General features: G+C 35.9%; 2 protein-coding genes across 2 annotated transcripts in view; one reads left to right on the top strand and one right to left on the bottom strand.

Annotated features, from left to right (window-relative positions):
* Positions 1-83: 83 nt before the first annotated feature.
* On the top strand, positions 84-17,106 carry LOC139142453 (uncharacterized protein KIAA0930 homolog). The gene is made up of 9 exons (XM_070712392.1): positions 84-220; positions 8,573-8,715; positions 11,725-11,829; positions 12,331-12,507; positions 13,159-13,299; positions 13,993-14,178; positions 15,353-15,548; positions 16,152-16,307; positions 16,556-17,106. The coding sequence occupies exons 1-9, from the start codon at positions 130-132 to the stop codon at positions 16,609-16,611; spliced, it is 1,251 nt and encodes a 416-aa protein (XP_070568493.1). The 5' UTR covers positions 84-129; the 3' UTR covers positions 16,612-17,106.
* A 9,357-nt stretch (positions 17,107-26,463) lies between these two features.
* The window catches only part of LOC139142451 (activating signal cointegrator 1 complex subunit 3-like), a 38,864-nt gene continuing 37,539 nt past the window's right edge, over positions 26,464-27,788 (bottom strand). The window contains exon 41 of the mRNA XM_070712389.1: positions 26,464-27,189. Within this exon, the coding sequence (XP_070568490.1) occupies positions 27,035-27,189 (155 nt within the window). The 3' untranslated portion in view covers positions 26,464-27,034. The remainder of the gene's footprint in view (positions 27,190-27,788) is intronic.

Genomic DNA, 27,788 nt, shown 5'->3' with positions numbered 1-27,788 from the left:
AATTTTAGAAACAATGTTAAATTCGACCTAAGAATAAATTTAATGCTTATTACTGAAATTAAACGATTTAAAAAAATCATTCGAATCCTGATTGTGTGACGTAAGAAGTCAAAGGTCAAGCATACGAAGATGGCGGCAGGGCCGAGGGTCCGGAGGCAGAGCTCCATTGGCAAAATGCTTTCCGTAATTATAGACCGTCGGAATAGAAACGAGAAAGAAGGTAGGTCGGTTAAGAATTGCAGCAAGATTGCTTCCTCAAGCTGATTTCATCCAGCCTTTTCTCGTTCGTAGAGCAATTGTCATTTGAACAGTGTCATTGACATCAATCAAAACAATTACAATTCAACGAATTATAATGTAGTGTGTGCATGTACATGTACATGACTCACGAAGCATGAGACGCCCCTTGTTCCCGTCCTGACCGGAAGGACGAATCTTTCATCGTCAACAATAAAGACAATCCACTTGATAACGCGGACAGCGTTCAATACTGTTCAGTACCAGACTTACTGTAAATAGATAAACATGTTTTTTAAACACGGCATTTACAGTTGAGAAAACCGATTACTACATGCGAACATGAACGGCTCAAGTATTCAGGGCCCAATAAGATTTTATTGGCCAGCTTCATTCAGCCGGTACTAAAGAAAATTTCCAGAGCTTCATAGGCACTCTGGGGCTTTTGTTTACAGGTGGTATTGTCAAGTTTATTTATTTATTCATTTATTTATTTATTTATTCATTTTAATTTTATTTTTTTATCCATTCATCTATTTGTTATTGAAATGTACTCTTATATGTAGGATATACTGCCTGCAGATGCAGTTAATTTTATACCAGTAGGTTCATACCACTACTGATACTCATTTATGCATGACAATGAATCATTTCATCACAGTGGGATCCATCTTGTTAAATCGTAGACACTCAAAAAGACAAACAACTGGAAAAAAAATCAGGGAAGTAATTTTGAACAAGTTAAAAATTTTTCAAATAGATTTCAAATTAGATAGGTTGCACTCTGTTAATGTGTTTACTGTAAATTTTTAATTTTTTTGCTCATTTATTTCCTTTATTTTTTGTTGGTTGTCTGAAATAGTTATTTCAAATTGTTTTTACATAGTAAATTGGTTACATTTCTGAAGGCAAGTTTGTGGTAAGATTGAATATGAAGCAAAATCTTTCAGTGAATTCAAATACAATTGAAATAAAAAATTGCAAATTTTGAATTGTTGGATGCCCATGTAGAACAGAATGTCAAGATGTGGCAAGTCTATTTGTAATTGGACTGATATAATGCAACAAATTGCAGCGATGCAATCCTGCCAAATACTTAAACTTGCCTCCTTATATGCAGTAATACTTACCAGCAATGCATAGTTTGCTATTCGGCAATAGCCATAGTTTTGACCATTTCAGTTCAAACAGTTACTGTATTGCTGTGATTTTTCATGGAGTCAAATATGTGCAAATCAATCTTGTGTCATTTCAAATGTGTAATAGCTCGCATTATGCCATAAGCATTATTAGTGTTTTGCTTCGTAAAATTGATTTTCCTTTCATTTACTACTGCCATGACAAACATTGTAACTTGAATTTGAAACCCGTCAGCTTCCCACACACTTCTATAAATAAGTATGTCATACACATTATTACTTCCAAAGATATTGTCAATCATGTTAATAAGCGTAGAACTTTGATGTCTAAATTTCTGATTTTTATCAGAGGATGAAAGGAATACTTCAAAAATTAGAAACATATTAAGATCATAGTTTTCAGTCAAATGTTGCTAAGTTTTGATTTTAGCTGTTGAAAACCTAAGATAAAGTAAGGCTCATCGTTAACATGGACACATAGTTATCTTCTTTGCATTGTTTGGTCACAGTCCCTCAACACACGTACACGTGTGTGGAGAGACTGTGGTTCGGTGAAATATTGTTTACAGTTTTTCATGTGTGTCTGACACTGTCTGCTTGGTGTGGAGAATGCAGAGTTAATACCAGTACACTACACAGTCCGCACTGAAGGTATACTTCTGCCTGCCATATCATGAAAACAAGTATTCGTAAATGTTGATATTCAGGACCAAGTAATTACTGTATACAGTGAACATTGTACTTGAACACAGCGGCTTGTGCAACAGTGTAGCCTCCCAGCCTGTTTTATATGCTAATGATTCAGAGCGTTTCCTTTGACTCAGAAAAATTTACGTATTTTATGTATTCAAGTAGCGATGACTCAATTAAGTGTGAAGAAATTCTAAATTTACTCAAAAGACTTCTGAAATCTTGACCTGTCCACCCCATTTTCCTGTTAACAGGTCCATATCACCATTAATAACAATGTGTGTGGGCTAAACCATAGTGGTGAACTTAGGGTGTTAAAAAGTTATAGGACAAGCCGGTTTGCAGTCCTAAAAAGATTATCAAATTCAGTGGTCTATCAAATTAGTTTGCAGGTCCCATAGGTTTTAGTTGTACAATTTACATAGTCCTTCTGGTCAGTGGGATGAGATATATCACTGATATGAGAAACTACATTGTGGTTCTCTTGACCACAGACCAGTGGCTTTGCTAATCTCTAGTCACACAGAAAGTACTGTTTCAACACGTCCTGATCCATGACATAACAAGAAACCAAGTGTTCAACTAAGACAATAGCAACCATGTGATCACAATTCCCTATCTATCAAGCAGCTTGCTACAAATTTGTTAGCCTTTTGTTTCAGCAATAATGTAATTAAGTTAACTTCATCCAGGAATCTGTCTGTGCATGTGAACAAACAAGGAACAACAAAGGTAGACAATTAAAACGCAGCATAAAGTGAAGATGTATAACATACATGCAGTATGTACACTCTGTTTGAGCCATGGCTGAAACAAGAATTGCCTAAAAACTCAGTCATATAACCGATAACCTCAGTAAATCTGTAGCTTGTTCAACCGTTTGAGTGCCAAAGTCATTTTTTGTCACCTTTATAAAATACTCCTAAGTCAATTTTTTTTCCAGATTTTTTCCAAAATTTTGATAAAAAAGGTAGCCAATAAAATGTGGTGTCTATTTGGTCCAAAGTATAAGAAACATTATAGAAAAATTCATAAAAATTTGTAAAATGTTGCACTAAAATTTTGGTGGGAAAAAATTACAGCACTCAAAGGGTTTAAGAAGAATAAATTCAATGAAATTAAAACAATTTCATTGCTTCACTTAATCTAGTGATGTTAACCCTTTCACCCCCAAGTTCCCTGTATACAGGTCCAACTTTACCATAGAAAACAATGGATTTGGGACAAACCATGGAGGTGAATAGGTTAAACTTTTGGAGGATTTTTCAGTCAAAAATACACCTTTCATCAAGGTAGTACATGCCTTGAAATTGAAAGACTTAAACTTTTGCTCAAACTTTCCTCAATGAAGCTTTCAATCATTCTCTTTCAAAGTAAATAAATAAAAAAAAATGGGTGGTGGGGCCGGGGGGGGGGGGGGGATGTCACTGTGCAAATTTTGGTACAAAAAACCCACCCAAATTTATCAATTTTTAACAAGTACTTGAAATTTAGTATTGTTTATAAACCAAAACTAGTTGTAGTAGACTCTGATTGGAATTTCGATAAACTGAAGTATTCCAGCTGCTGGTAATTTATTATGTTAATGAATTCAAAGAAACAGAGAAAATTTGTGAAAATTATCTTGAGGATATTGTAATCCAATATTTTCAATTTATAAACCTCTCATGTTCTAGGTGAAAATTATAATTCGAATAGACTACATTACAAACAAAACCATGACGTGCAAAAACAGCGAGAAAAATGTTTATTGTTGCTGTGCTTGCATATATCCTCTTACCATATAACATACACCTACGTGTTTGTACCATCACTTCATTACTTTAGCATCATGTTTTGTTGTTTATTTATTTTTTTTTAATTAAGATTATACAAAATAAACAATAGGAAGAGTCTACAGAGGAATGGGTGACTGAAACAGGTGCTCATCACCTACACCGAGCAAGTCCTCACTGGCACATAAAATTTATACAATGAGTAAAAAGAAAAAGTGACATAAAACATAGAACCTTGCGGTAGACGGAATGCGACAAGTTATTCTGGAGAGGGCGGGCCTATTACCTTTTATTTGGAAAAAATATTTTTATTTTTCCAAACAGTATTGTTACATGCATCATATATGTATCATGTAACATACATGCAGATAAAAAGTAATCATCCTATGAAAATGTTTTGACAAAAGACAGAAAATTGTCCATGCGAAGAAATCATGGGAACAACTCCTGCTATTAATTTACTGACATTCACTCTTTGAACGCTTTCAATTTGTTTGAATACCCTTCTTGTATAAATACCAAACGAGAGCAATTTTCAAATTAATATGACTTTCAGCAATATTAATAGGTAGTGCATGAGTACATTAGGTAAACACACTCTACATTGTATGAAGGGTTTTTTCCTTGTACCACATAAGAAGAATTTTTCCCACTGTGGTAGCTGTGGTACAAATTCAAGATTTAAGTATGGTACAATGTATAGTTTTTCATATTGAATCCCTCTTCTACTCACTTTTTGTTGAAGGGTCATAGGTCATCATTTGGGCATTTGTGAAATTATACTTCCATGCAGCCGTTTACACACTGCGATGTTGATAGTAACATTAGATTTTACAATAGTTGATATCCAAATGTTCAAACAAGTGGATTGTTTATGCATTCGCAGTACAAATGTGTACATTCATTCATAGTGTTATATGTGGCCAGCCACTATAAATATATCTTCACCCTTGGTGACAATAGCTGACTCCCTCGGTGAAAATAACTGACTGTCACAATCATTCCATGAGAGGCCACAACTCACAGACATGCATCTGTTTTGTGTTTTGAGACGCTATACAAGCTTGATAGTTTGACATTTTTATCAACAGTGAACTGAGTAACTTGCGAACACTCACCATCTGAGTGACATTGCTAGTTTCCCATGGCTAAAATAATATTCAAAGAACAGAAGAATTTTGCAATGCGCAAGTGTCCAACTGCTGTAAAAGTGTTTAGCATTATGTCCTTCATTGACTCTGTTCAATGCGGGTATTTGGGATTTAAATTAACTATACGCCTTGGGGACACATATTTGGAATGTCAAACTTTTACAATGTGTTTTTGGTTTGCCACTTGTGGGTGCTCATGTTGAAAGTTTGTATGCAGTAAATAAAGTTTTCACCGGCTTATTTTTTTGGAAAATAAAAAAATTAATTTTCTCCATAGAGTCAACATAGTGATGGCAGCCATTTTGAATTTCAAGTGTCAATAAATATTGGGTGATTTTTTTCTCGAGAACCACATTTTGCACAGTGACCTTAGAATTTCATTCTTGACTTTGAAGGGAATAAATAGTTTAAATATCCCTTACGGCAATTTGAGCAAAAGTTTAAGCCTTTCAAATTCGTGACACAGTTCCTCTTAATTGCATAAATTTTAATTAATCCATTTATATCTCATTATCATTCAATAACTCACATATTGATGGATAAGATAGATTTCATTTTCAAGGATATCACACTTGTATGTTATGAAGTGTTCGACTTTGAAAGACTATCCAGGATTTTGTTCAATCTGTTTATACAGTATGATAGCTCATGGAGGGTTTTTTACCTCCATAGTCAGACTGAAACCACACAATTATATCCTTTCAATGTGTTGGAAATGATACAGACAAAATCTCTGGTTTCGAGGAGGCTTTTGTCTGTGTACACGTAATGTCTGCTTGGCTTTATGCATCTTTTTATCAAAGTATAATTGACAAGCATGTGATAAAAACCAATTTGTACGCATACCGTTGTCCTGAATACATGTAGCTCTAACGAGGATCATTGTTGTGTCAGAATGTTCATCCAAATTTGACATTCAAACAGAATGCCTTTACATTCAAACTTTCTGAGGAACCTTCAATTAAAAAAATATTTCAAGGATATTTCAAATTTGTTTTGAAACTCTGTTGTTAATCATATACCACTCAATCGTTTTTCCTGGCAACAAATTTACTGTTTTCGTGCCTGAAACTATTCCTTTTAATATAAAACCCAGCTAGCAACAGGCAGTTTTCCCCCAAGACAAGACCCTCCTCCCTTGTTATGTCACAGGTGCCTTTGTAATGTACACTATGACCATGTCTGGCTGCTTTCTCCTTCAGAAGAGCTCATTTTGTTCGTATAAATTTTTCTTCATATGATTTCATGTACTCAGCTTCTAATGAATATGTAAGTCTTCAAGGGAAGAATTTTCCTTTGATATACAATTTATGAAAAGTGAAAAAATAAACACCGTCCCCACTTCATTTTGTGTCAATGCCGCAGGGTTCTCTACGGTTTGTGATTTTATAGGGGCAGCTGATTTGCATAAAATTAGCATACCATTTACATATAATTACTTTCTGGAGAATTTGCGTATTTTTGTGAATATCGAAATTCAGCATTTTACAATTATGTTGTCATGAAGAATGACTGATATTTTGAGAATCAAACACTAATTTCTTTCCAGCAATTAATTAAAGTTTTAAAGCATTAAAAATTGCTTTGAATCTAAAAAATTAAAAGATGCCAAATTTGTTTGTTTCCTGACTTGGTTGAAAGTTTCAGCAAGCAAAATATGAACAATATTTAGAACTCTCAATTTCAAGGTTTCTGTAGAACATTTTTGAACTTTCAATTTAGAGGTACCTTACATTGCAGTTATTACTCTTCTGGGCAACTCATTAAAGGTCTGGTGAAATGCCCATGTTGCAAAATCACAAAAATACAGTTGATGGTCTATAAAACAGTTGCATTTATTTCTTTTTTCGTTTAGCGCGCGTGATTATGAAATATGGCAAAAGAAAAATGCAATGTGGGCGTGTCTCCCGAGCCTCTCCAGTCGACTTTTTTCGGCTTTCCGAAGTTTGCCCGACGTCGTATCTCATAACGGGAAGTGAAGTATTTCACACCTCCATAAGCTCCCCACGGGGGTAACTTCTAGGGTTTCCGCTTACATGATCAGGACAGTGTCCTCCTTCACTTTGGGAAGACGTTGTTCTTTTGGTGGCTGTGACAGCGGCAAGAACATGAACGGCTCAACTGTAAACTTTTTCAAGTTCCCGTCAAGTGTGGAGTGTTTGAACCATAATGTGCTTGTCTCGGCTGGTTCGTACGATCGGCCACGGTCCCTCGGCTGAGCCTGCCTCGCTACTCGCTACACAGAAGGTTGGGACCGCAATGCAAGTCAACTGCATGAACACCAACACTGAACGTTGTGACTGCCATTAAAATGCACTAGTCTACAACACGGAACGTCGTGACCGCAATGCAAATCGACAGTAAAAAACGTAAATGGGACCGTGATTAAAATGCACTAGTACAACTACGACACGGAAGGTTGGAACCACGATGCAAATCAGCTGCATGAACAGCAACACTGAACGTTGAGACTACCATTAAAAACGAACAACAACACGGAACGTAGAGATCGCGATACAAATCATGGAGGTAGAGTCCTCCATGATACAAATCGACAGCAACACGGAACGCGTCGTTGGGACGGCAATTACTGAGGCTAAATAATTGAAGAACAACGGGGAATACCGGACCACGAGGAACGCGATGCAACTCGACCACAACATGGAATGTTTAAGACCGTGATTAAAATGCACAACACAGAACATCTAGACCGCAATCAGTGTAAATCAACTATAACGCCGAACCTTGTTGCCTCGATTAAAATGCGTATGTCTGCTATGTATAGCAAAAGTTTCAATTCTCGCGAGCGAGCGTTCCTATGCCCGCTGTACACTGGACAAAATGACGTCAATTTATCACAAGGGCTCGATTGCGTGTGTATAAGTTTCAATTCTCGCGAGAGCCATTTATGCATGCTGTACACTAGACTAGATGACGTCAAATCTCTCGCGAGACTTGGCTCGATTGCAAATACGTACGACGCGACGGAAAGAACGCAATAATACGGAAGTAGACACAGTTTTTGCGAATCGCCGAGAGAGAAGCGCAGATTAAACAAAAGACTAAAAAACCCACGTTTTTTCTTTATTTACCATATTTTTTAAACAAAAATCAGTTTCGCCACTGTGGCGAATTAGGATCGATTTTTTTTCGCCACTTCGGATTTCGATTCGCATTGGCGAACGTGGCGAATGGGCAGCGCGAAGCCTGTTTTGTTAGCGGATACCGGGCAGAGATAAGGCGGCGTTGGACCGCTATTCGATGTAAATGAACACACCTGTGACGTCACAGACGGCCAACCTTGACTCCCGCTGAGGGCGTGACCTGAGTGTCGCAAAATGACCCCATGAAAGCCGCGCATAGAAATATCAAAAAAATTAACACTTGCGCGTACTTTTAGGTTGCAATTTTGTTGCGAGTGTAATAGTATTGACCTCCTGGAAGATATTCTGTCACACGACCGGGACCATTTCACCAGACCTTTAAGTCTTTTTTCAGTCCATTAAACAGCTAATTCTCATATTATTTACCCATCTATGTGTACTTGATCGTATTTATGTTTTTTTTACCTATTTGACAGCTTCCGAATTTGTAGTCATAGAGAGTACCTCATTCTGGGCCCAACTGTACAAGCACCATTTTGTCGAGTCGGTGGACGAACACAGAGACGATATGCTGTTCTACGTGGGCAGAAAAGACGCGGCGGATAGAGAACAGGCCCAGGTATTTATCCTCGGTGGGACAGATCAACTCTGATCTGAATGGACCATTAACAATGATTTCCTCAATAGGTTTGATAGTTGATAACTGCATGAATGAGTTTTGCTGCAGTATACATGCTGCCAATTTCACCTTAGAAAACTTAATCCTTACGATCCCATAGACATGTAACCCCATGATCAATATAGAACCACTGACTGCCAATAGCGTGGGCATAGCTATAAATGTGCAGAGAAATGATGTGTAGGATATTGTTTTCTGTTTCTTTCGTAGATCTTAGTTTGCTCTTACTTGTATATATAGTTCCCTCTAGCGCATTCACGTCTTAGAGATACGCTGCTTTAGTACCAAACACAGCTTGTAATACCTAGGTTTATCATGAAACTTATGTGTCCAGCTTTATATTTTTTTCTAAATACTAAAAATACCAGTAGGAATTTTGAATTTGTTTGCATTATAGCCAACTGTTGCGGTAGTTGTCAGTTTGAGTTGTAAAAAAAAAAAAGCAAGTAAAAAAGTATGGTACAGTGACTTCAAGAGTGATTCAAACCTGAAGAGAGCAAGGCTACATTTTCCTCAGTGTCTTCACATATATGAGTCATGACCACTGAAGGATGAGTTGGGGTGCAGAGGAAAGGTGGCTGTGAAAAAAACCACCTAGAGTCAATAAGTTGATTCTCTTTTGTTTCCAGTGCAAGTGTTCTGCATTTGTTTTAGACAAGGTTTTGTGAATGAAGCTACCAAGATGATAGCATTTTGAATTTCTTTGTTCAATCTGACGTAAATTATATGTTTCTTTAATGATAAGTTTATGTTTCATATATTTTACAGCCATAATATATTACATATTGTTTTTGATACTTTAATTTCCATTTTGATTTTTTTGAAAACTTTTATTTTGCCTCCTGTGGCTAGACAAGAAAGGTAACACACGTATCAAAATACATTCTGTTAGCATGTTCAAAAAACAAAATTGATGTGGAACTTTTTACTTTGAACTTTTCCTACTGTACCTGATGTGACTTTTTCAGCTCGCGTACATTGACTCAGTGTTTTTTCCTTGGCAAAGGAGACAGATTTATTGACAGAGCCATCACTTTAGGGCACTGCAAATCTTCAGTGTAGACAGACTACTGTACAAACTATAACATTTCATAAACAAATTTGAAATTTCAAGAAAAAAACAAAAACCTCCAAAACTCCCGAAATCTACAAGCATGAATACAAAGATCTGTTATCAGATAGCTAAACTGTCATTGCAACGTTTTTAAGTTTCTTTCCAGTTTCATATAATGCTGTGGTAGTGTGATTATAGTTTTGAAATAGCTCAAAAATTATTTCAGTCTTTATACCTTCTTAGAAATTGGACTTTTGTAGTAAATTTCCTGCAAAAACTTGTTTAAGAACTGACCATTTATAAGCTCCATGTCAGCTTTATTGCCAACAAATGTACAATAAGAATCAGACAGAATATTTGCTGCTTATACCTGCTCTTATATAGCCTTACTGTGCACTGTTCGTTTGGTATTCATACTGTGCCCAGGATAAGTTTCACGCCAAGATAATTCCAATCCTTTTAAGTTTTAATCAGTTACACTGATAGCTGTCTCATTGTTGATGGAAAAACACTGATGAAATGTGCGATTCCTTCACTTTTGTACTCTATACTTTGACCCCAAATACCCCATAGTGGTTGACCTTTGACCCCTGGTGATCAACTCATTAACCCTTGACTCTTACATTTCCATGGTGTCACATCTTTTTCCCATTTGCAAACTTACAAGAATAGTACAGTAACTATTGATTGGTTTTCTCAAAAGTGCACATTGTTTTTGCTTCATACAAAACGATCGTACTTGTCCCATAATTATTCCTTTATTATCAATTATCAATTAATCATCAAACAACTACTGTAAATATTTTTGAAAGTATAACAGCAAAATGACAATATCTTATGATTATTACATTCAACACCATTATTGATATTGTAACAGCCCTGTGTAACCCTAACTTCGCCCTTGGAACAAGCAAAGACAACAAGACTTTGGATACCAGTGAAACAAAAGAGCTTTCTCAGTTACAAATTTACACCAGAAGGAAAATACCAACATCAACATCACATATTTCTGTACTGTCTTTCAAAACATTTTTGCGTCCTGCATGATTCTTCTGTGAAGGTGTTAACCCTTTGAGTGCTGTAATTTTTCCCACCAAAATTTTAGTGAACATTTTACCAATTTTTATGAATTTTTTGTAATTTATTTGATAATTTTGGACCAAATGGACATCACATATTATTTGCTACAGATTTTATCAAAATTTTGGCAAAATTCTGAAAAAACCTGACTGGGGTATATTTTTGAAGAGGACAAAAATTGACTTTGGCGCTCTAAGGGTTAAATTTGTAGTACTTGGTTAAGTGGTTCAGTGCACTCTTGAAAAATACTGTAGCTGCATAAAATAATTTGAGTTCTGTCCATTCTTATGCCACAAAAAATTCTTAAAAGATTTTTCAAAATTTACACACTGCCCCTGAATCATGTACATTCTATCAGAAGGAAGTTATGACAATAATTGAAATATGTTGAGACTTTATACTCTTCACAAACACATTTCATTTGTAATAACTGAATTATGTAAGGTCACTTGTACCAATAGGTTCTATTGGTATATCCTGCAAATTTCGTCGCCCATATTAAATACAGGGGTTCAAAACAAAACTGGATTGATTCACACCATAGTGAAACCATTTGCAAGACATTTTTATCTAACAATGATATCAGTGGCAGTATCAAAATGAAGATTGACTAGTTTTACAATATGCCTTTTGACTGATAAGATATTTAAATAGCACACCAACCAACCAAGGGGTCATGTTTCCGATGAAAAAATTTCATCGTAGGTCTTTCAAACAAGTGATTTTTCTCCTTCAGAGGTAGGACACAGACTACAATAAAATCATGCCTGGTTTGTAAAATACAGGATTTTTATATTGTTTTTTTTCCTTTCCAGCCTGAACTGAAAGTTTACAGAAGAGATGCCAAGATTTTACCGAGTCTGAATGATCCAGAAATAGACTGGGAGGAATCTGTCTACCTCAATCTTATCTTACAACAGGTCAGGAACACTCACAAACTCTTGTTGTCCATTGCTACTGAAATCTCTAGGCCAATATTGCATGTAGTTTAGTGCAGCAACAGGCTCTGTGATTAGTTGAAAGTAAAAAAAAAATTCACATGTCATGATACGAAAATATTTATGCAAAAGTGTCAAATTGATATGCAAGACTGAGATTCAGAGATTGTGTTTGATAGGTGGTCCACAGAATAAGGAGTAACCAGCAAGGCAAACTAGACCAAAATGTGAGTTCTTCCCCATGGGGAGAAATTCCCAGCTGACTTAATATACTAAATGAAAATGTCAGCGGTGCTGTACCCCACTGTCATTACCCTGTAAACAGACCCACACTTACATTTGATATAAATGGAATTTGGCCAAACCATGCTGGCAAAAAGGTTAAAGCAACTAATCAATGATCTTTCCACATATATCAGTTTTGTATTTCTCTGACCTCTTGTTGCTACGTACGCATACAAAGTCTTGCTTTTCTAATTGCAGTTTGATTACACGCTTACATGTGCCATATGTCGGAAGCCAGGCAAAGATATCCACGTACTCAAGAAGCATTCACAGCCGGTCTATGCTTCTCCCAGTAAACGTAGAATGGATAGCAAAGGAGAAGTAGCTGAAGTAGCGTACCCTAATATCTATTTTATCATTGATAACTTTGATGAGGTGAGCTTTCATATTGAGAATAATTGTGATTCAAGTAGACCTTTAAGTTTACAGTCTTCTGGTGTATGTATACAATTATGATCAAGATGACCAAATATGGTTTGATATGAGCAATATAACCAAATATGGTTTGATATGAGCAATATGACCAAATATGGTTTGATATGAGCAGTATGACCAAATATGGTTAGATGTGATCAATATGACCAAATATGGTTAGATACAATCAATATAACCAAATATGGTGTGATTTGATCATATGACCAAGTATGGTTAGATACGATCAATATGACCAAATATGGTGAATGGTAATAATGTGACCAAATATTGTCAGATATGAATAACATGACCAAAATGTGGTAAATATGAAAAGTATGACCCAATAAGGACAAATATGACAAATGTGTCTGTATATGGCCAAAGATTGCCTCCTGTCCTTTGGTTGGACCAATTCATTTAAATGATTTTATTTGCAATTTTGAGGTAACGGATGGGACTAGTTCTTGTGTTTCCTTTGAAATGAAAGAGTAGCAGCAGCAAGATGAAGAGCAACAAAAATAATAAAAAAGTATAGATACTGAAAAATGCAAATGTCTTTGTGCAGAAAGAAACATTTGACTTTGTCTTTCTGTTTGTGTGTTTGCGTGGCAGGCTTTCGGTGATATGATAATTGAAGAAGGTCAGATGGTCTGTGTAGAGTTAGTGGCTCAAGAGAAACACGGAACCTTTCAGGGTGTGATTTTCCTCGGATCTGTCAAGTATGAAGCTTTAAGGAGAGTCTATGAAGGCAGGGTAAGTGGCTTTGGGTCTCTGTCTGTCCCTGTGTGTGTGTCTCTGTATGTCTATGTGTATCTTGTCAGTGTGTGTAGGGTTTGTCAATTTGTATGCTAGGGTTTTTATTTTGCTGTATGTCAATGATCAGTGGCTGCAAGTGATGTTCTCAGGCTATAAGTAAGTTGGCATCACTTGCGCTTTTTTGTATACCATTATTGATGCTTTTAATTTTATCAATGATTCAATGAAGTAAATCAGTAAACTGTTCGGCAAATTATCTTGAAAACTCTTGTAAACATTTGCACATATTCTCCTGTGCCACAAATGTTTGACGGAGTAAGTAAGTTTCTCAGATGGGAGACCCGAGTCGTTGATAACCTTGTAGAGTTTCAGTTGGAAATGAGACCCGTCTGCGTGAATAATGATAAAGCACTGAGACACACTGCAATTTTAAAGCAACAATCATGAAAAGTGAAGTAGATTATAATTTTCACAAAGATGGTAAGGTTTGTCTGTGTTTTTGTTAGACTGAAAAATCCGTTGCTTAGGGGTGCTCTCTACACTCCATTTCTGGGACAGAGATTAAAGATTCGAAGCATTTGTTTAGCTTGTTGCAGATCTGTTTGCAGGCTACCGTGGTATTTTTTCTCTGTACTATTCTGTTTAGACTTTATCCAGTTTAACAAGAAAGTAAAATGTTTGGTATTACAGGCAAGTATGGCTTCCAGAATAGCGCAGAGAATGTCCCTTGGGAAGTACACGGGTCATGGCAGGATGGAATTCATCCGGATGAGAGGGCCAGAGGGTAAAGGTCACGCTGAAATGGCAGTCAGTCGGTATAAACCCAACTCTGACGATGGCCAGTACAGCTATTACAGCAGTGATGAAAACACAGAGGTGAGATATTATTGGTATGGGTTAAAACCCACTAGTGCCATAATTTTTCCCCAGCAAAATCTTAGTGCAATATTTACGCACTTTTTATGAATTTTTCCTGTAATTCTTTTGAAAATTTTGGACCAAATGGACAGCAATTTTCATAAGCTGCAGTTTTTAATCAAAATTTTACGAAAAATCTGAAAAAAATGTTTGGACCTAAAAAAAGTTGTCTGGGTTATATTCTATAAAGGTGACAAAAATTCACTTTGGCACTCAAAGGGTTAGAGCCCCATTTGCCATCTCCTTTTTTGCAATTTTGTGATGTGATTGTTTGAGGCCAATATTTCACATGTCATGCACATCAATACAAGGTCAATACTTTCTCAGCCATTTTCTGGATATGCTCTGACTGATTTCACATTCACCATGATTTCCGTCAAATGGTTTCCAAGTTTATTAACTTCGTGGAGACTATGTCATTTACAATGACTTGTTTAATTAGTCTCACTGGAGGAGCTCTGCTGTCTTGCAGCGTGCTTGGAAGGGTAGATCTGATTGGTTGATTGTCACTATTCTCAGTATTAGGGAGTCTATTTGTATTATTAAATTGTAATGGTAAGATTCAGCAAACCAATTGGATGACAGCTTCCGAGATGCTGCACATAAGCCCGAGGAGGATGGTCCTTTTCCCACTGTAATTTGTGTAATGTATAACTAGCCCTTAGAGATATCCCTCACTGACAAACTTGTCACAGGGTTTATCCAGGTTAACCCTTTGAGCGCCAAAGTCAGTTTTTGTCACCTTTATAAAACGTACCCCAGTCAAATTTTTTTCAGATTTTTGCAAAAATTTTGATGAAAAACTGTAGCCAATAAAATGTGATGTCACTTTGGTCCAAAATTATCAAAAAAATTACAGAAAAATTCATAAAAATTGGTAAAATGTTGCATTAAAATTTTGGTGGGAAAAATTACAGCACTCAAAGGGTTAGTATAACCTGTTCGTCTGACAGTGTTAGACATAGTCCTCCTCCTGCAATTTATTGAAAATTGCATAATATATAAATTATATGTACAGGTAAACTTCATTCAAATCATGTATTGTACCAATTCATCGATCAGCTTTACCAAGAACATTATATTCCTAATTCTGAAAATAATTTTGATGTAAATATTTTGTACAACTTCTTAGAGCGCATCTCCAATGCACAAACCTCGTGTGGTGTGCAGTCAGCCAGCCTCGGCGTCTTCCAGTCCTCCGGAAATCAGAAAGTCATATTCCTTCAATGATAACCTAGCTTCAAATTGTCAGTTTGGTGGTAACCAGAGTGAGGCCAGTAGTCCGGACACACCTGAAGACGAAGGCTGGGAGGAATTTGAATCTAAAGGTGAGTTTTGAAGACGACGTGTGATTTACAGCCCTGTCACAAAGTAAATTACAAACCCTGGCGTGTCTTCCTAAAACTTACTGGTCAACATGAATGAATATTGACCAGTAAAGTGAAAGGGTAATGAAATATTTGTATTATTGAATGAAGGTTAGAAGTTTTATTGTTGTTTAAGATCATTAAATTAATAGCACTGTATCTGATATCCATTTCCACTATGGGTCAATATACTAACCCGTTGACCCAAGAATGAAAGGGTAATGAAATATTTGTTTTATTAATTGAAGGTTAGAAGTTTTATTATTGTTTAAGATCATTTAACTTAAATCACTGAACCTGAAATCCGTTCCCCCAAAGGGTCAATATACCAGCCTGTTGACCTCTGAATGAAATGTTAATGAAATATTTGTTTTATTGATTGAAGGTTAGAAGTTTTATTGTTTATTTAAGATCAATTTCCAAGAAGTGTTCAAATAAAAAATGAGAACTAGCCAGTGTATATTTAGAGGGAAAAAACTTAGGAGATGAAACTTAGGTTTCCAGCAAATTTTTGTGTAACATTTATTTAACTTTAAGATGATATTTGAAATGTTTGCCTTTCAGAACAATGGGCTGCAGAAAACCCTCAATTGACTGGCTGGAGAAGTCGACTAAATCAGTCTTTTAGTTGGTTGAAAAGGTCAACAAGGAAACAACAAATCTTACTCCTGAATACATATCTCACCTATGTGACGTTACCATGGCACAGAATCATGGCAGGTAATTGGGTCTCAGTTGATTTGAAATTTAAATATTAACTAACCCATAATGCAATATCCAAAATGGCTACCCGGTTGGTGATCTCAGCCATTTTTGATTTGAAATGCAAATTTTCAGCAATTATCTTTGTTTTATTTCCCATGAAGTCTTCTATTCACAATGCTTTATGAAAATCACATGTATGGAGTCATACTCATCAAGTAAGCTGATTTTTTTTTCAAAATTTTCATGTGCTTTGTAAATTTCAGATGTCCTCGAAGTACGACAGACACCAATTCTGACCCATGACCTGGGAATTCTCTAGCCATGCCCTGTGTACGTCGATCCATTCAACAGTACTATGGCTTCAGTTTCTTCCAAGTACATGTGAATAAGAAAGTACCCCACCCCAGAGGCTGTAATTGATGGCGTTTTGTTCATGCTTGTCGTTGTACTCCCATCCTATTGAGGTAACCTATGAAGGATGTTTGTACGAAGGAATACTCTATGTGATACCTTTTTTTTTTCTGGAAAAAAATAGTTTTTACCATGGTGCAGAAGTTGTCTTTTTTATAATGATTATATGTTATGTCTTTTAAAGTGACTGTTGATGCATAAGGGCATTGCTTTTTGTCAATAATGCTTGCTTTTTATACTTTGTTTGTTTTAAATTGCCCCCGTTCTCATTTTTCAAATGTTTACAAAGCCTGTGACAATATTTTTCGTGAGACACGTACTGTAAGTCATTAGGAAAAAAAGGGAAAAAATGCAAGAAATTTCTCAAAGTTTATTCATATAAAGTGAACAAGCATTCTCACACAAAATCAAATTGACCAAAATAAGCCATGATGGTGATTTGTTTCTTCCTAAGTTTATTCATGTCTGTTCAACATTTTTTAAACATTTTTCAGGAAAGGAAAATACCCGCTGATATGTTTTCTGCCAGTATATTCTCAGCCAGTCATATATGACTGGATATTTATACCAGATTTTGTCAGGTTTTTGTGAAAAATAATCAGATAAATATATCGCGAGCATTCTGTGAATAAGTAATGAATAACCAGGCATTTAATTATATAGAATGCTGACTACTCAGGCATAGGAAATTACAAGTCTTGCTGCCAGCTAAACTGATCTGCTTGTCTGACGGTCACAAATTTCTGACCTTGAATTTATATTGTGACAATTAAAATTTACACTGTATTGTGCCATATGTTTGGGGGAAATTATCAACAGTCGATACAAGGGATGGGTCTTTGAGTATGTCAGTCAAGTAGATGACATCAACTTTGCCATTTGCATAGATTTGGTAGCATACGTAATGTTGTAAGTGGCTGGTTGAATGTTTTTCTCTCTGCTATTTGCAGCAACGCTCTCTGAAAATTTGCATGGTGTGTGCAACGGTGATTTCAGACTTCATGAATGTTAAAATTTCAGCAAGTGTAGTAGCTGCTGCCTCCCGTGAAATGGGCTGAACCATACTTAAAACAATAGGGCTGTTCCACAAGTGGACAATTATAAGGGGCTGTCGATGTGAGGTATGGAGCGTTATGCCATAAAATTTAACCCTTTGAGCACCAAAGTCAATTTTTGTCACCCTTATAAAATATATCTTGGTCAATTTTTGTCAGATTTTTGCCAAAATTTTGATAAAAAACTATGGCCGATGAAATGTTGTGTTCATTTGGTCCAAACTTATCAGAAAAATTACAGAAAAGTTCATAAAAATTGGTAAAATGTTGCACTAAAATTTTGGTGGGAAAAAATACAGCACTCAAAGGGTTAAGCAGGGTAGAAAGAGTGTTGCAAGTATTGATATAACACAGCACTTTGGTTTCCCTACTTACAGCTTCTGCCCCATATTCACCTTGTAGAATAACATGATTAGCAAATATTAGCAAGTATTAGCAAAATACAAGGAGTAATATTTCTAAGTTGCTGAAATCGATATATATATATTTTTTTCCTGATAAATGTTACCACTATTATTGGCATTTGGGGAGAGAGTGCCCATTGATATAAAGGCATTGTACTTGCGTAAATATTGTGACACTAAAAATGTAGGCATTTTTCAGGAATTGTCCAGGTGCATGGATCTTATTAATTTATTTGCAATGTTGATTGTGCAATATTGTGTTTGTGATGTTTTGCAGTCAAGTCAGTGAAAATATTACCTCCTCTGTCTTCCATATAAGCTGACATTTTTCTCAACTCTTTCAAGCACCCCCAGGTGTATTTGTGCAGTAGAAACAGTAGGGTTATACCAAAATGTTGCTGGTGAAGGGGTGGGAAGGGTGAAGTTGTCAGTGGCCGTTTTTGTAAGACTATGTGACATTGCATCCTGGTATATTATATTGAAATGTACTGTTCAAAATGCAACATTTTGTGCTTCAAGTAAGTTGCAGCTTTTGTCTGAAAGCTGTTGTTACAGCGCATTCAGTGAATGTGGTTTGCTTTTGATGTGTTTTCAGTCCAACTAGGAGAGTTCATACCAATGAAAATACTCAGATGTATGGTCATGTTGGATCATGAAAAATGGAGCATGACTTTTGTATAGCGGATCTTTCATTTCTTTACAGGCCTTTTCTCAAACTTGTCAATACGCTAAACATCAAGTGTTAATGATGGGATACATGATGCCTTCATGCATACATATTTAGATTCAAGTTGTCGATTCATCATATTGTTTCTTCAGGAAAACCATGATAATTAGTCTGATAATACACGTGAAGCACAAAAACAAAAGCGTAAAAACAAAAGCAAATCTATATTGTGACCAGGTGGGCAGCATTCCCCCAGGGACTGTCCTGAAATTTTACATATCTTCACCGGAAATTTGTCAAAAAAGTAAAGTAGTATTCCAAATCTGTTGAGGTGTAGTTTATTCTGCATCTAATCAAATACTTAAAAATGAGGCTCAGAACCGTTCTTGAAAAAGTACTGACATTTTGTGTTAATTCCATTATATTGATGTACTATTGGTTCTTTAGACAGTATTTTTTGGAAAAAAAAATCATCCATTTAGTAATTTGTAACACTAATCTTAAAGCAGCTTATTATGAAATTCTTTTTTGATCAAGAAGTAAAACTGTGAAGATGAACTGCATACATTAGAACATCAAACTTTATGGACGATATAATTTACACAGTGGTCTCAAATCTGTCTGACAAATTAACAAAGTTTATATCCAGTGAGAAAAATTTTGAGAAATATGACCAAGACTTGAGAGCGTCAGTCTTTGAGTCTGTAGTTATCCACCTTATAAGTATTTTACATGCATTTACAAACTTTAAGCTAACTTATTTATTCAAAAAAGTTGTTTTATCAATTATAAACAAAATGTCTGTGTTATCGACGGTGAAGTATACAGAATAGAAAAGAACTGAGATAATGTGTAGGATAACATAGTAGCGCAATAAGGGAGTATTTTGTCGAAAAATTTGGCTGAGATGCACAGATTTGTGGTCAATCCAGTCACAAATTTAGCACCAGCCTTAGTTCTGATGAAGCATTTACATATATATTCACAACTCCTAATGCTGTCTGCCAGAGACCCAATAGTTGTAACACACAAGAGACCTTCATTGTGACCAACAAGATGAAGGCTGGCACTGGCAGGCTTTTATTTAAAATATTTTCACCTTTTCACCTGCAAAAAAGTAACTTTTCCCTTTAGATAGAAATAGGGTTGCACCAACTTAGACCTTGCAACGAATGAAAATATTTCTTGAAAAAAACCCGGCTGGTTGCGGATTGAAAGGTGTACTACGTTGCAGTTTAGCTTTTCTGTCAAATTCAGTGATATTTGAATGCACAGCTCATCTTGATAAATTCTTAGTTTAGAAAAATTTGCAAAGTATCTGCAGACCGATGTTTAGATGAAGTGTTTATCGGGTCAGTGTAGTGAGCTGCATGCATAATAGTGAGAAATGCTTCTGGTAGATTTTGATTAGTCCATAGACCCCAGAGAAACAGTCTGTGATTGGTCCATTCTGGAGATAACAGAAATTAACATGTCAGTGCCAGATATTCGTAGTGTAGGGATTATCACTGGAGGCAAGACTGCTGAAGTTGTCAACACTGTAGGTCTGTATAATGACATGCTAATGAACCCTCTCTATGAAAATTTTTTGTATCAGGATGATGAAAAGCTACTGGCCACAATGTGCATGGGTGCTGTTAACCCCTTGAGCGCCAAAGTCAATTTTTATTGTCTTTCTAAAATATAACCAAGAAATTTTTGGTCAGATTTTTGCCAAAATTTTGATAAAATTTGTAGCCAATGACACGTGATATCCATTTGATCCAAAATTATCAAACAAAATATGAAAAATTCTTAAAAATTGGTAAAATGTTCCACTAAACTTTTGGTGGGAAAAATTACAGCACTCAAAGGGTTAATTTGGAAATAGTTTATATTTCTTCAGAAGCTGCTATATAGTAAATTATGGTTTTTAGCTCCATAGAGCAATGATCATGACTATTGGTTTCTGATAAATATAGCATTGTGCATGCAACGTTGCTTCTGCTCACAGGAATTTAGACAAATTTCGTTTTCCATCTGTGTTTACCACAGCAATTTGTTGTTGGAGACTGAACATATCGTGGCTGCATTTTCGTCATTCCTGTATCTGGTAGTCGCAGTGAATCTTGTCAAAAACTCTGGACGAGTATTAAGTTTTGCTTGTCAGAGATAGAACTGTAATGTCACCATTAATCAGCCACGTAACTGTAACAAAGGAGAGGATTTTTAGAAAGTGGATTGTTTACTCAAAAAAAAATTAGAGAGGGACAATTGATCATGTCTATCTTGAAATTTGGATTTCTGTCTGTCCATGCTCTGTGAATGCTGTTCACCCCTATTGTTAGTTTTAGTTGTTTTTTTAGTCTAGTGAATTTTATAGGTTAGGAAAGGTCTATTGACAAAGACAGGTGTTCCAGGGATCAAGATGCATATTGAGACAATTTTTACGTAAATTAGTTTTTAGTGTTGTTTAATACCTGAACGTGTTGTACTTACCCATATTTTGTAAGTTATGTTTAGTAGGAAAAGTTGAATGTAAAGATGTCACGACTGGTAAAAAAATGAAAATTCAGTGACCTGTCTTTTTCACAACCAGCATAATTTACACAGAGCTCTTGCAATGTAAATCTTGTTCAGAAAAAATCTAAAAATAATCAATGTTTATCAAGAAAACGCTTAGTTTACTAACAGGCATGAGGAATGCATGGTTCTGAAAAGATTCTTAAAATCCCTAAGTTTGAAATTGTCTATGTTTTTTGTAGTTTTCCTATTCATTGTAACAGCCATGATTTCTTGCATGCAACAAAAATACCTATGGCAATCAGCCTATCGATATTATTTTTGTGAAGTGTATTGTCATGTTTGACCTTTGACCTTTGGATATTGATAGGAATATTACGTTATTGTCAACAGGATTATGATGATGTACATCTCAATCTCATACTATACAGACTGTTGATGACAGGCCAAATACTGTGTATTTCAACTTTCTTCAGAATAAGTCACAGGAAATGTTAACATGCAAGAGACCAAAATCTCAGTGGATGAAAGAAAACACGGTATTTCAGATACATGAGTTTTATTTTGCAATGTTGTATAGATGCGTTATGTTTTTATTACAAATGTGACTTGAAAATGGCTTGCAGAATTACGGTTATTTTTCACACTTTTAGTGAATTTTTTCCTCCAAATGGATGGCAAGAAAATGTCACATTGGAAACACTAGTTCCGGCCATTTCATTAAATCTTGTTTACTGGTAATGTTGAATATCTACAAATGTGATATTTCAGACATTTTTGTAAAAGTGTTTGTTCCCCCAAGCAAGCTTTCAGTTCTTTGAAAATAGCGATTTGTGTTTTTTTTATAGATTTTACTGATGGGGAGAGAGGGTAATGTGTATGTTATGTATTAGTTTGGTTGTGTTTGTGATTAAAAGGAAACAAAATTGAACATGAAAATATTTGGTATTGGGAAAATGTGTTCTAAAGTTATGAAATTACCACAATCAAAAATATAATCGAATCTACTCTGTACATTTTTTTTTACATTTGAAAAAAAAATTTCAGCTGGACAAGAAATGCATTGTATTCAGTGTTACTTGTCATTCTGTGATACTTGCTTGATTACTTGATTGTTTTGCCTGATCTTGCTGATGGGCTGAAAGTTTCTGATTAGACCACGGAGACGTTTAGAAACGTCTCTGTGGATAAGCATGACAATGTGTTCAGTCATTGCAATCTTTCCCTTATGGGAAAATTACCTTGCTTGATTTCCAAGCACACAAATGAAATCATCTCAAACAGTTCACTTTCAGATTTTCTTGATATATACCCAGTTTTCCTTTTACCACATTTTTAAGGTAGTATGTGCCCCTCGGGGACAGATATTCAGACTCTCAAATTTTTCTGTTCTTTTCTGATCTACTACTTGTGGGGGCTCATTTTAAAACTCTTAAAGTATTGAAACTTTTTACTGTCTTAGTTTTTTGAAAATCGAAACTTTTATTTTTCCCATAGAGTTAACACAGTTATGGCAGCCATTTTAAATTTCAAATGTCCGTAACTTGTATGAATTTGTTTCTGTAATATCAAACTTTTCACCATGACCCCCTGATTTTTCTTGATTTGATAAGAGAATGGTTGAAAGTTTCATTGAGGAAAAAGAGCAAAAGTTAAAACAAGTCTGTCATTTTTGAGGCGCATACTACCTTAAACCAAGGCCCTCAACAATACTAGGCCATCACCCCCTAGAATTCATTTCGGGTGTAATATTCCTATTCTGTTGACAGTCATTTAGGCAATTTCATTGAAAATGAAGGGAAGAAGAACATTTCATACAGATACTTGTACACTGGAGAAACCTTTTTACATTTTAAATATCTAAATGGGAAAATAAATGTCTTCCATTACAACATGCGGACTTGACAGATTTTCAAAAAAAGTCACCATATGGTTGTGGCTCAAATTTTACTACTGTATTATTAAACTCAAAAAGTAAGTTTGAAAATTATGTTGGTTGATGAAGGATGTCGGTTGTCCAAAAGTAGTTCAAAAATCACCTGATAACATTTATAATTCCTACAAATCTACCATCAATAGCGTAATGAAGTACGTAGTGCAGGATGGCTTATGTAGCAGAAAATAGAGATGGCAATGACCCCTTGAAATAATGAACAAAAAATAATTTGGAACACTGGTCTGTAGTTCTCTATGTTCTTCTAAGATAGTGTGCACTTACTGTTTGTCCTCTTGGGCATGCCGTTCAAATTTGAAAAATTTCACACAAAGTTCTGTGTAGTTGTATAATGTATGCTTCTGTATATATAATTTAATTATCTTTCATTCAAAATTTCAAATTTTCTGTAACATTTCTGTATTCGTATGTATCCTGTATGCTTTTTTCAACACACTGTAAATGTACATTTTCTGCAGTAGTCAAAGTAATGCTGCTGTATATGTTAATTAATGCATAATGCTGATGTATATTAATATATCGTATTTGCGTGGGTATATACATGTAATGCACTTTAGGGTGCAAAGAAAGCTCATTTTATCATTCAGTATATTTTTTTGTAATTTTGTGAAGCATAATGAATTTATAAGCATCCATAAGGATCATTATTTTAAGACAGAGAAATATTCTTTCAAAAGAAGTTCAAAAATTTTGAACTGTGATCCTTGGATCACAGCCCCACTCTCTTTATTGTTGTAATTCAATGATATAGATCACCAGTCTGTTATATGCTGATTTCAAAACTTCATGGCTTTTAAACTTGGAGCTCTGTGAATGTGTCACAGTGGATCAAAATACAAATATTTGAAAATACAGATCGCAAAGTCACAGTGATAGTGTCGGATGTTCACAACTGTGTAGAATTATGTAGTTTGTAAGTTTTCAGGTCCGAGTGTAGATATCCACTGCACCCACTATGCACCACTGTTTAGAAGTTAAACTTTCATGTATTTAATGTTGTAAGTCCTGTTTAGTGTGTGTGTTGGTAAATTGGTGCATGGTAATTTGTGGGAAAGCAGGGGGACTCTCTTTGTTGTGAATGTCAGTAATCAACTGCCAATGTATACTAGATACCGTCGTTATGTTAGGTTGGGAAGTGAAATTGTCACACCTTCTTCTGATTGAACTTTTTCAACATTCTCAAAAAAAACCTTGTGGTAATGTCCTTCACAATTTTAGTGAAGATTACAACAACTAGAGGGACTACGATTACCTCAATACATTCAATGTCATGCTTGAACCCGTACTGGGTAAGAATAGAAAAATCCACCCCGGTAACACCCTGCATGCATCCTTGACCAGCATGCAATATTTTACCCCAAAGCAGCATGGGAATCATAGCCTTTAGAGGGAGACAGCAAGGTTTAAGGTAAAATTCAGCATGTATTTTATATGGCCATGTCATGTTGTCAAGTTTGGCCAGTCGTTGGTGTTTTTATTAGACTGTGGTATCTTGATGTGTGAGATTCTATTTTTATAGACAATCCCGTTGCAATTGCTGCGACAGCGAATGAATGCAGCTCTCATTTTGTTTCCCCAAAAGACACCAGTGGTATTTAACAAGAAGATGAATAAAATATGAACATTTAAAAGTCATTGTGGTTTCATTCAAGAGTATTTATTTCAATAAATGAAACACCAACAAATGTGTTACAATTTTCAGCATTTTCAACCTTTTTTTCTGCAATTAATAACAACTTATGTACAGTGGTTGATATCAGATTTTCGTGATATTCTCTAAGAATGAGATTCCTCTGTCATCAAGGAAACTACATTCAAATTTGAACGTATTACTGAGGAGGTGATTCTCTTAAGATTCATGCCGAAGTGAATGACCTCCATCAGCCTGTTATTGAAAGGTTCACTTCAGATTCAGATTGTGTTCCTGAATCCAGAGAGTCAGAAATGAATCCTCATTGCAGGATCATATTGGATAATTTTCTCACACCGATTCGACACATAGTGTCAATACTCCCAATGAGAAAAAAAACTTGAAATACGAACTTAACTTTCAGATTCAGTTGAGTATGCGATCACGTCATACTGTAAAGATAGATCTGTCAGAAGAAGGAATGGATTGAAAGATTCCGTCGCGTGCGGGCGCTCCGGCGCACTGCGACCTATAAAGGGTCGTAGGTCGCAGTGCGCCGGAGCGCCCGCACGCGACGGAATCTTTCAGTCTAAAGAAGGAATGGATACATAAAAAAATTCCATGGTTGTTATGCACATTTGGATTTGAGATCTTAACACTTGTCAATCTGACACTGAAGACTAAAGCTAATACAACTGTCAGTTGCACTGACACTGCACAAAGCTAGTCACTCTACCCAAAACGCAAATATTTTTCTTATGTTGACTGCAAATTGCTTCTTTTGGTTAAAATCGGACATTATGGACAACTGAAGTAAGCCATGTTCTACAAAGTAGAGCAAGCCTGGCCATGACAGGATGGGATCTCAGTAAATGGAGAATATATGAAATAACTTTGGTTATTTGCAGTGAACGAACTTGAGCCTGATAGTTTCATGTTCACTATGTTTGACGTTGAGTGTGTTGTCCGAACACCAGAATGAATCTGTTCTTGTAATTTTGAATAATCTAGATTAGAACAGCTTGCATGGTTTATCTACTCAGAATGCTGCGCCAAACCTAGAAAGTAAACATAGCTACATGCAACTCCCTAGGCTCAAGTGAATATCACTGTACTGATTTGAGTATCTACAATTCCCTCTAAGTGAGGTGAACCAATTCATGGCTACCTTGTCTGAGGACAAGTCCATCCTCGTCTGAATGTCCAGGAGAGCAATGGGAGCATGCATTACAATGGTAAGCTCCATCGAACATTTTGAATTGGAAATTCCAGAGAACAGCAGTTTGGCCGTCATGATCCATAATGCAGTATTAAAGGGATATAGTTGTTGGAACTGTGCTCAAAGGTCATATGGGACCCATGCGACCAATGTAAACACTGTATCCAAGGTACGATGGTGATTGATGAAAGTTAAAACATGTCTGTCATAATCTACATCATATAATTTAAATGTTGCAGCAACGATAATGAGGTGCATCTAGATAATCGTGCATGAAACACATTGTTTGTAAACAAGAGACTTGCACAGGTGCAGTTCCGACGATAATTTCCCATTAAACAACGGCTAGAGAGGAAATTAATGCTGATGTCGTTGACCAGTAAATGTTCACTGACACTGTGAAATCAGATTATGAAATACATCAGGTTGATTACTCTTATATGAAGTAATTCTGTATTTCCAATCTTCAAACTGAAAGTTTAAAACTACAGAAAATGAAACGCTGAAAATTCAAATCTTGAGGTAAAAGAAACATCAACTCTGCATATAAATAAAATACTTTTTTTCTCGACACATGTAAATAGACTGGTGAACCATTGATGCCATCATGTGCAGTATGCTACTGTGAAATTTCTGCTCCTATTGTTGATCAAATGTTTTTACATTGAAAGTAATTGCACAAAGTCATGGTTAAGGTCAGAATTCTTAGAAAAAAAAACTATCTGATCAAATCAGCTTGACCCAAGTAGTAATGAGTAAGTTTTTTAACCCTTTGAACCTGGCTTGGACAAAAATGTCCGCCTGATGTCAAAGGTCACCAGGGGGTCAGGGTGCAAAGGGTTAAAGAGTTCATTGCTGCTTTCCACCCCTCTGTTGACGTTTGTTTGTTTCTCCTTGCCATTATTGCTGGTCAAGTTCATCTTGAAGTTCACTTGATACTTCTGTGTTGAACTGTGCCTCTATATTGGCTTCGATGACATCCAGGCATACATCATACTGCTGGTCCACACCCATGTAGCTATCACTCATCAGATACACGGTGTAGATCACTCTCCCTTGAAAGTAAAAGGCGATATCAACATCAGTGGTCTGTGTTAGTCCTTTCCTACCCACTGCAGAGTGGACAAGTCCAGCATTGCAGTTGGTGTAGAGGTGAGGAAGAGGGATGGGGGGGCGGTCACAGGATCAGTGTTCTCCACTGCTTGGAAAAAAAAGAAGGGTGGCCCACTCCTCAAACCCCCTTGTGGGGGGACCTTGTCAATATCAGAATAAGTGTACTGTTATGTCATTTTTTTGTTGATGCAATCCTGATATGCATCTATGGCTGATGAAAAAACATATCAGCAAAACAGTTGATATTCTCTTTTCATTTCCTCTGTTTTCATAATGAAGCAAGTAAGTACTGAAAGCTCATCATGTAAATCACTGATATAATACAAAAAAACACACTGGATTCGCATGTGGATAGATCTAGAACTAACAATTTGAATTTGGAAACTACTGGTGCAGTAACTGACAAAGCTGTATGGGTGAATGGATTATGTACAAATAATCATTACAAATAATACAGAGACATAGGAAGATTCCTCTGCTATGGTTTCAGTTAGAGTAATTCAAATTGCTACAATCATGGTAGTTTGGGTGTCACTGATGA

Source organism: Ptychodera flava, chromosome 10 (genome assembly GCF_041260155.1).
Source record: "Ptychodera flava strain L36383 chromosome 10, AS_Pfla_20210202, whole genome shotgun sequence".
In the NCBI taxonomy this organism is placed as follows: Eukaryota; Metazoa; Hemichordata; class Enteropneusta; family Ptychoderidae; genus Ptychodera; species Ptychodera flava.
Note: the sequence above shows the minus strand (reverse complement) of the source record. Positions and strands in the feature narration are given on the sequence as shown.

Excerpts from the sequence above, each read along its gene's own strand:
- LOC139142453 (XM_070712392.1), top strand. The coding sequence starts at position 130 with ATGGCGGCAGGGCCGAGGGTCCGGAGGCAGAGCTCCATTGGCAAAATG. Across the intron at positions 221-8,572 it reads GAATAGAAACGAGAAAGAAG|CTTCCGAATTTGTAGTCATA; the intron begins GTAGGTCGGTTA and ends CCTATTTGACAG. Across the intron at positions 15,549-16,151 it reads GGAGGAATTTGAATCTAAAG|AACAATGGGCTGCAGAAAAC; the intron begins GTGAGTTTTGAA and ends TTTGCCTTTCAG.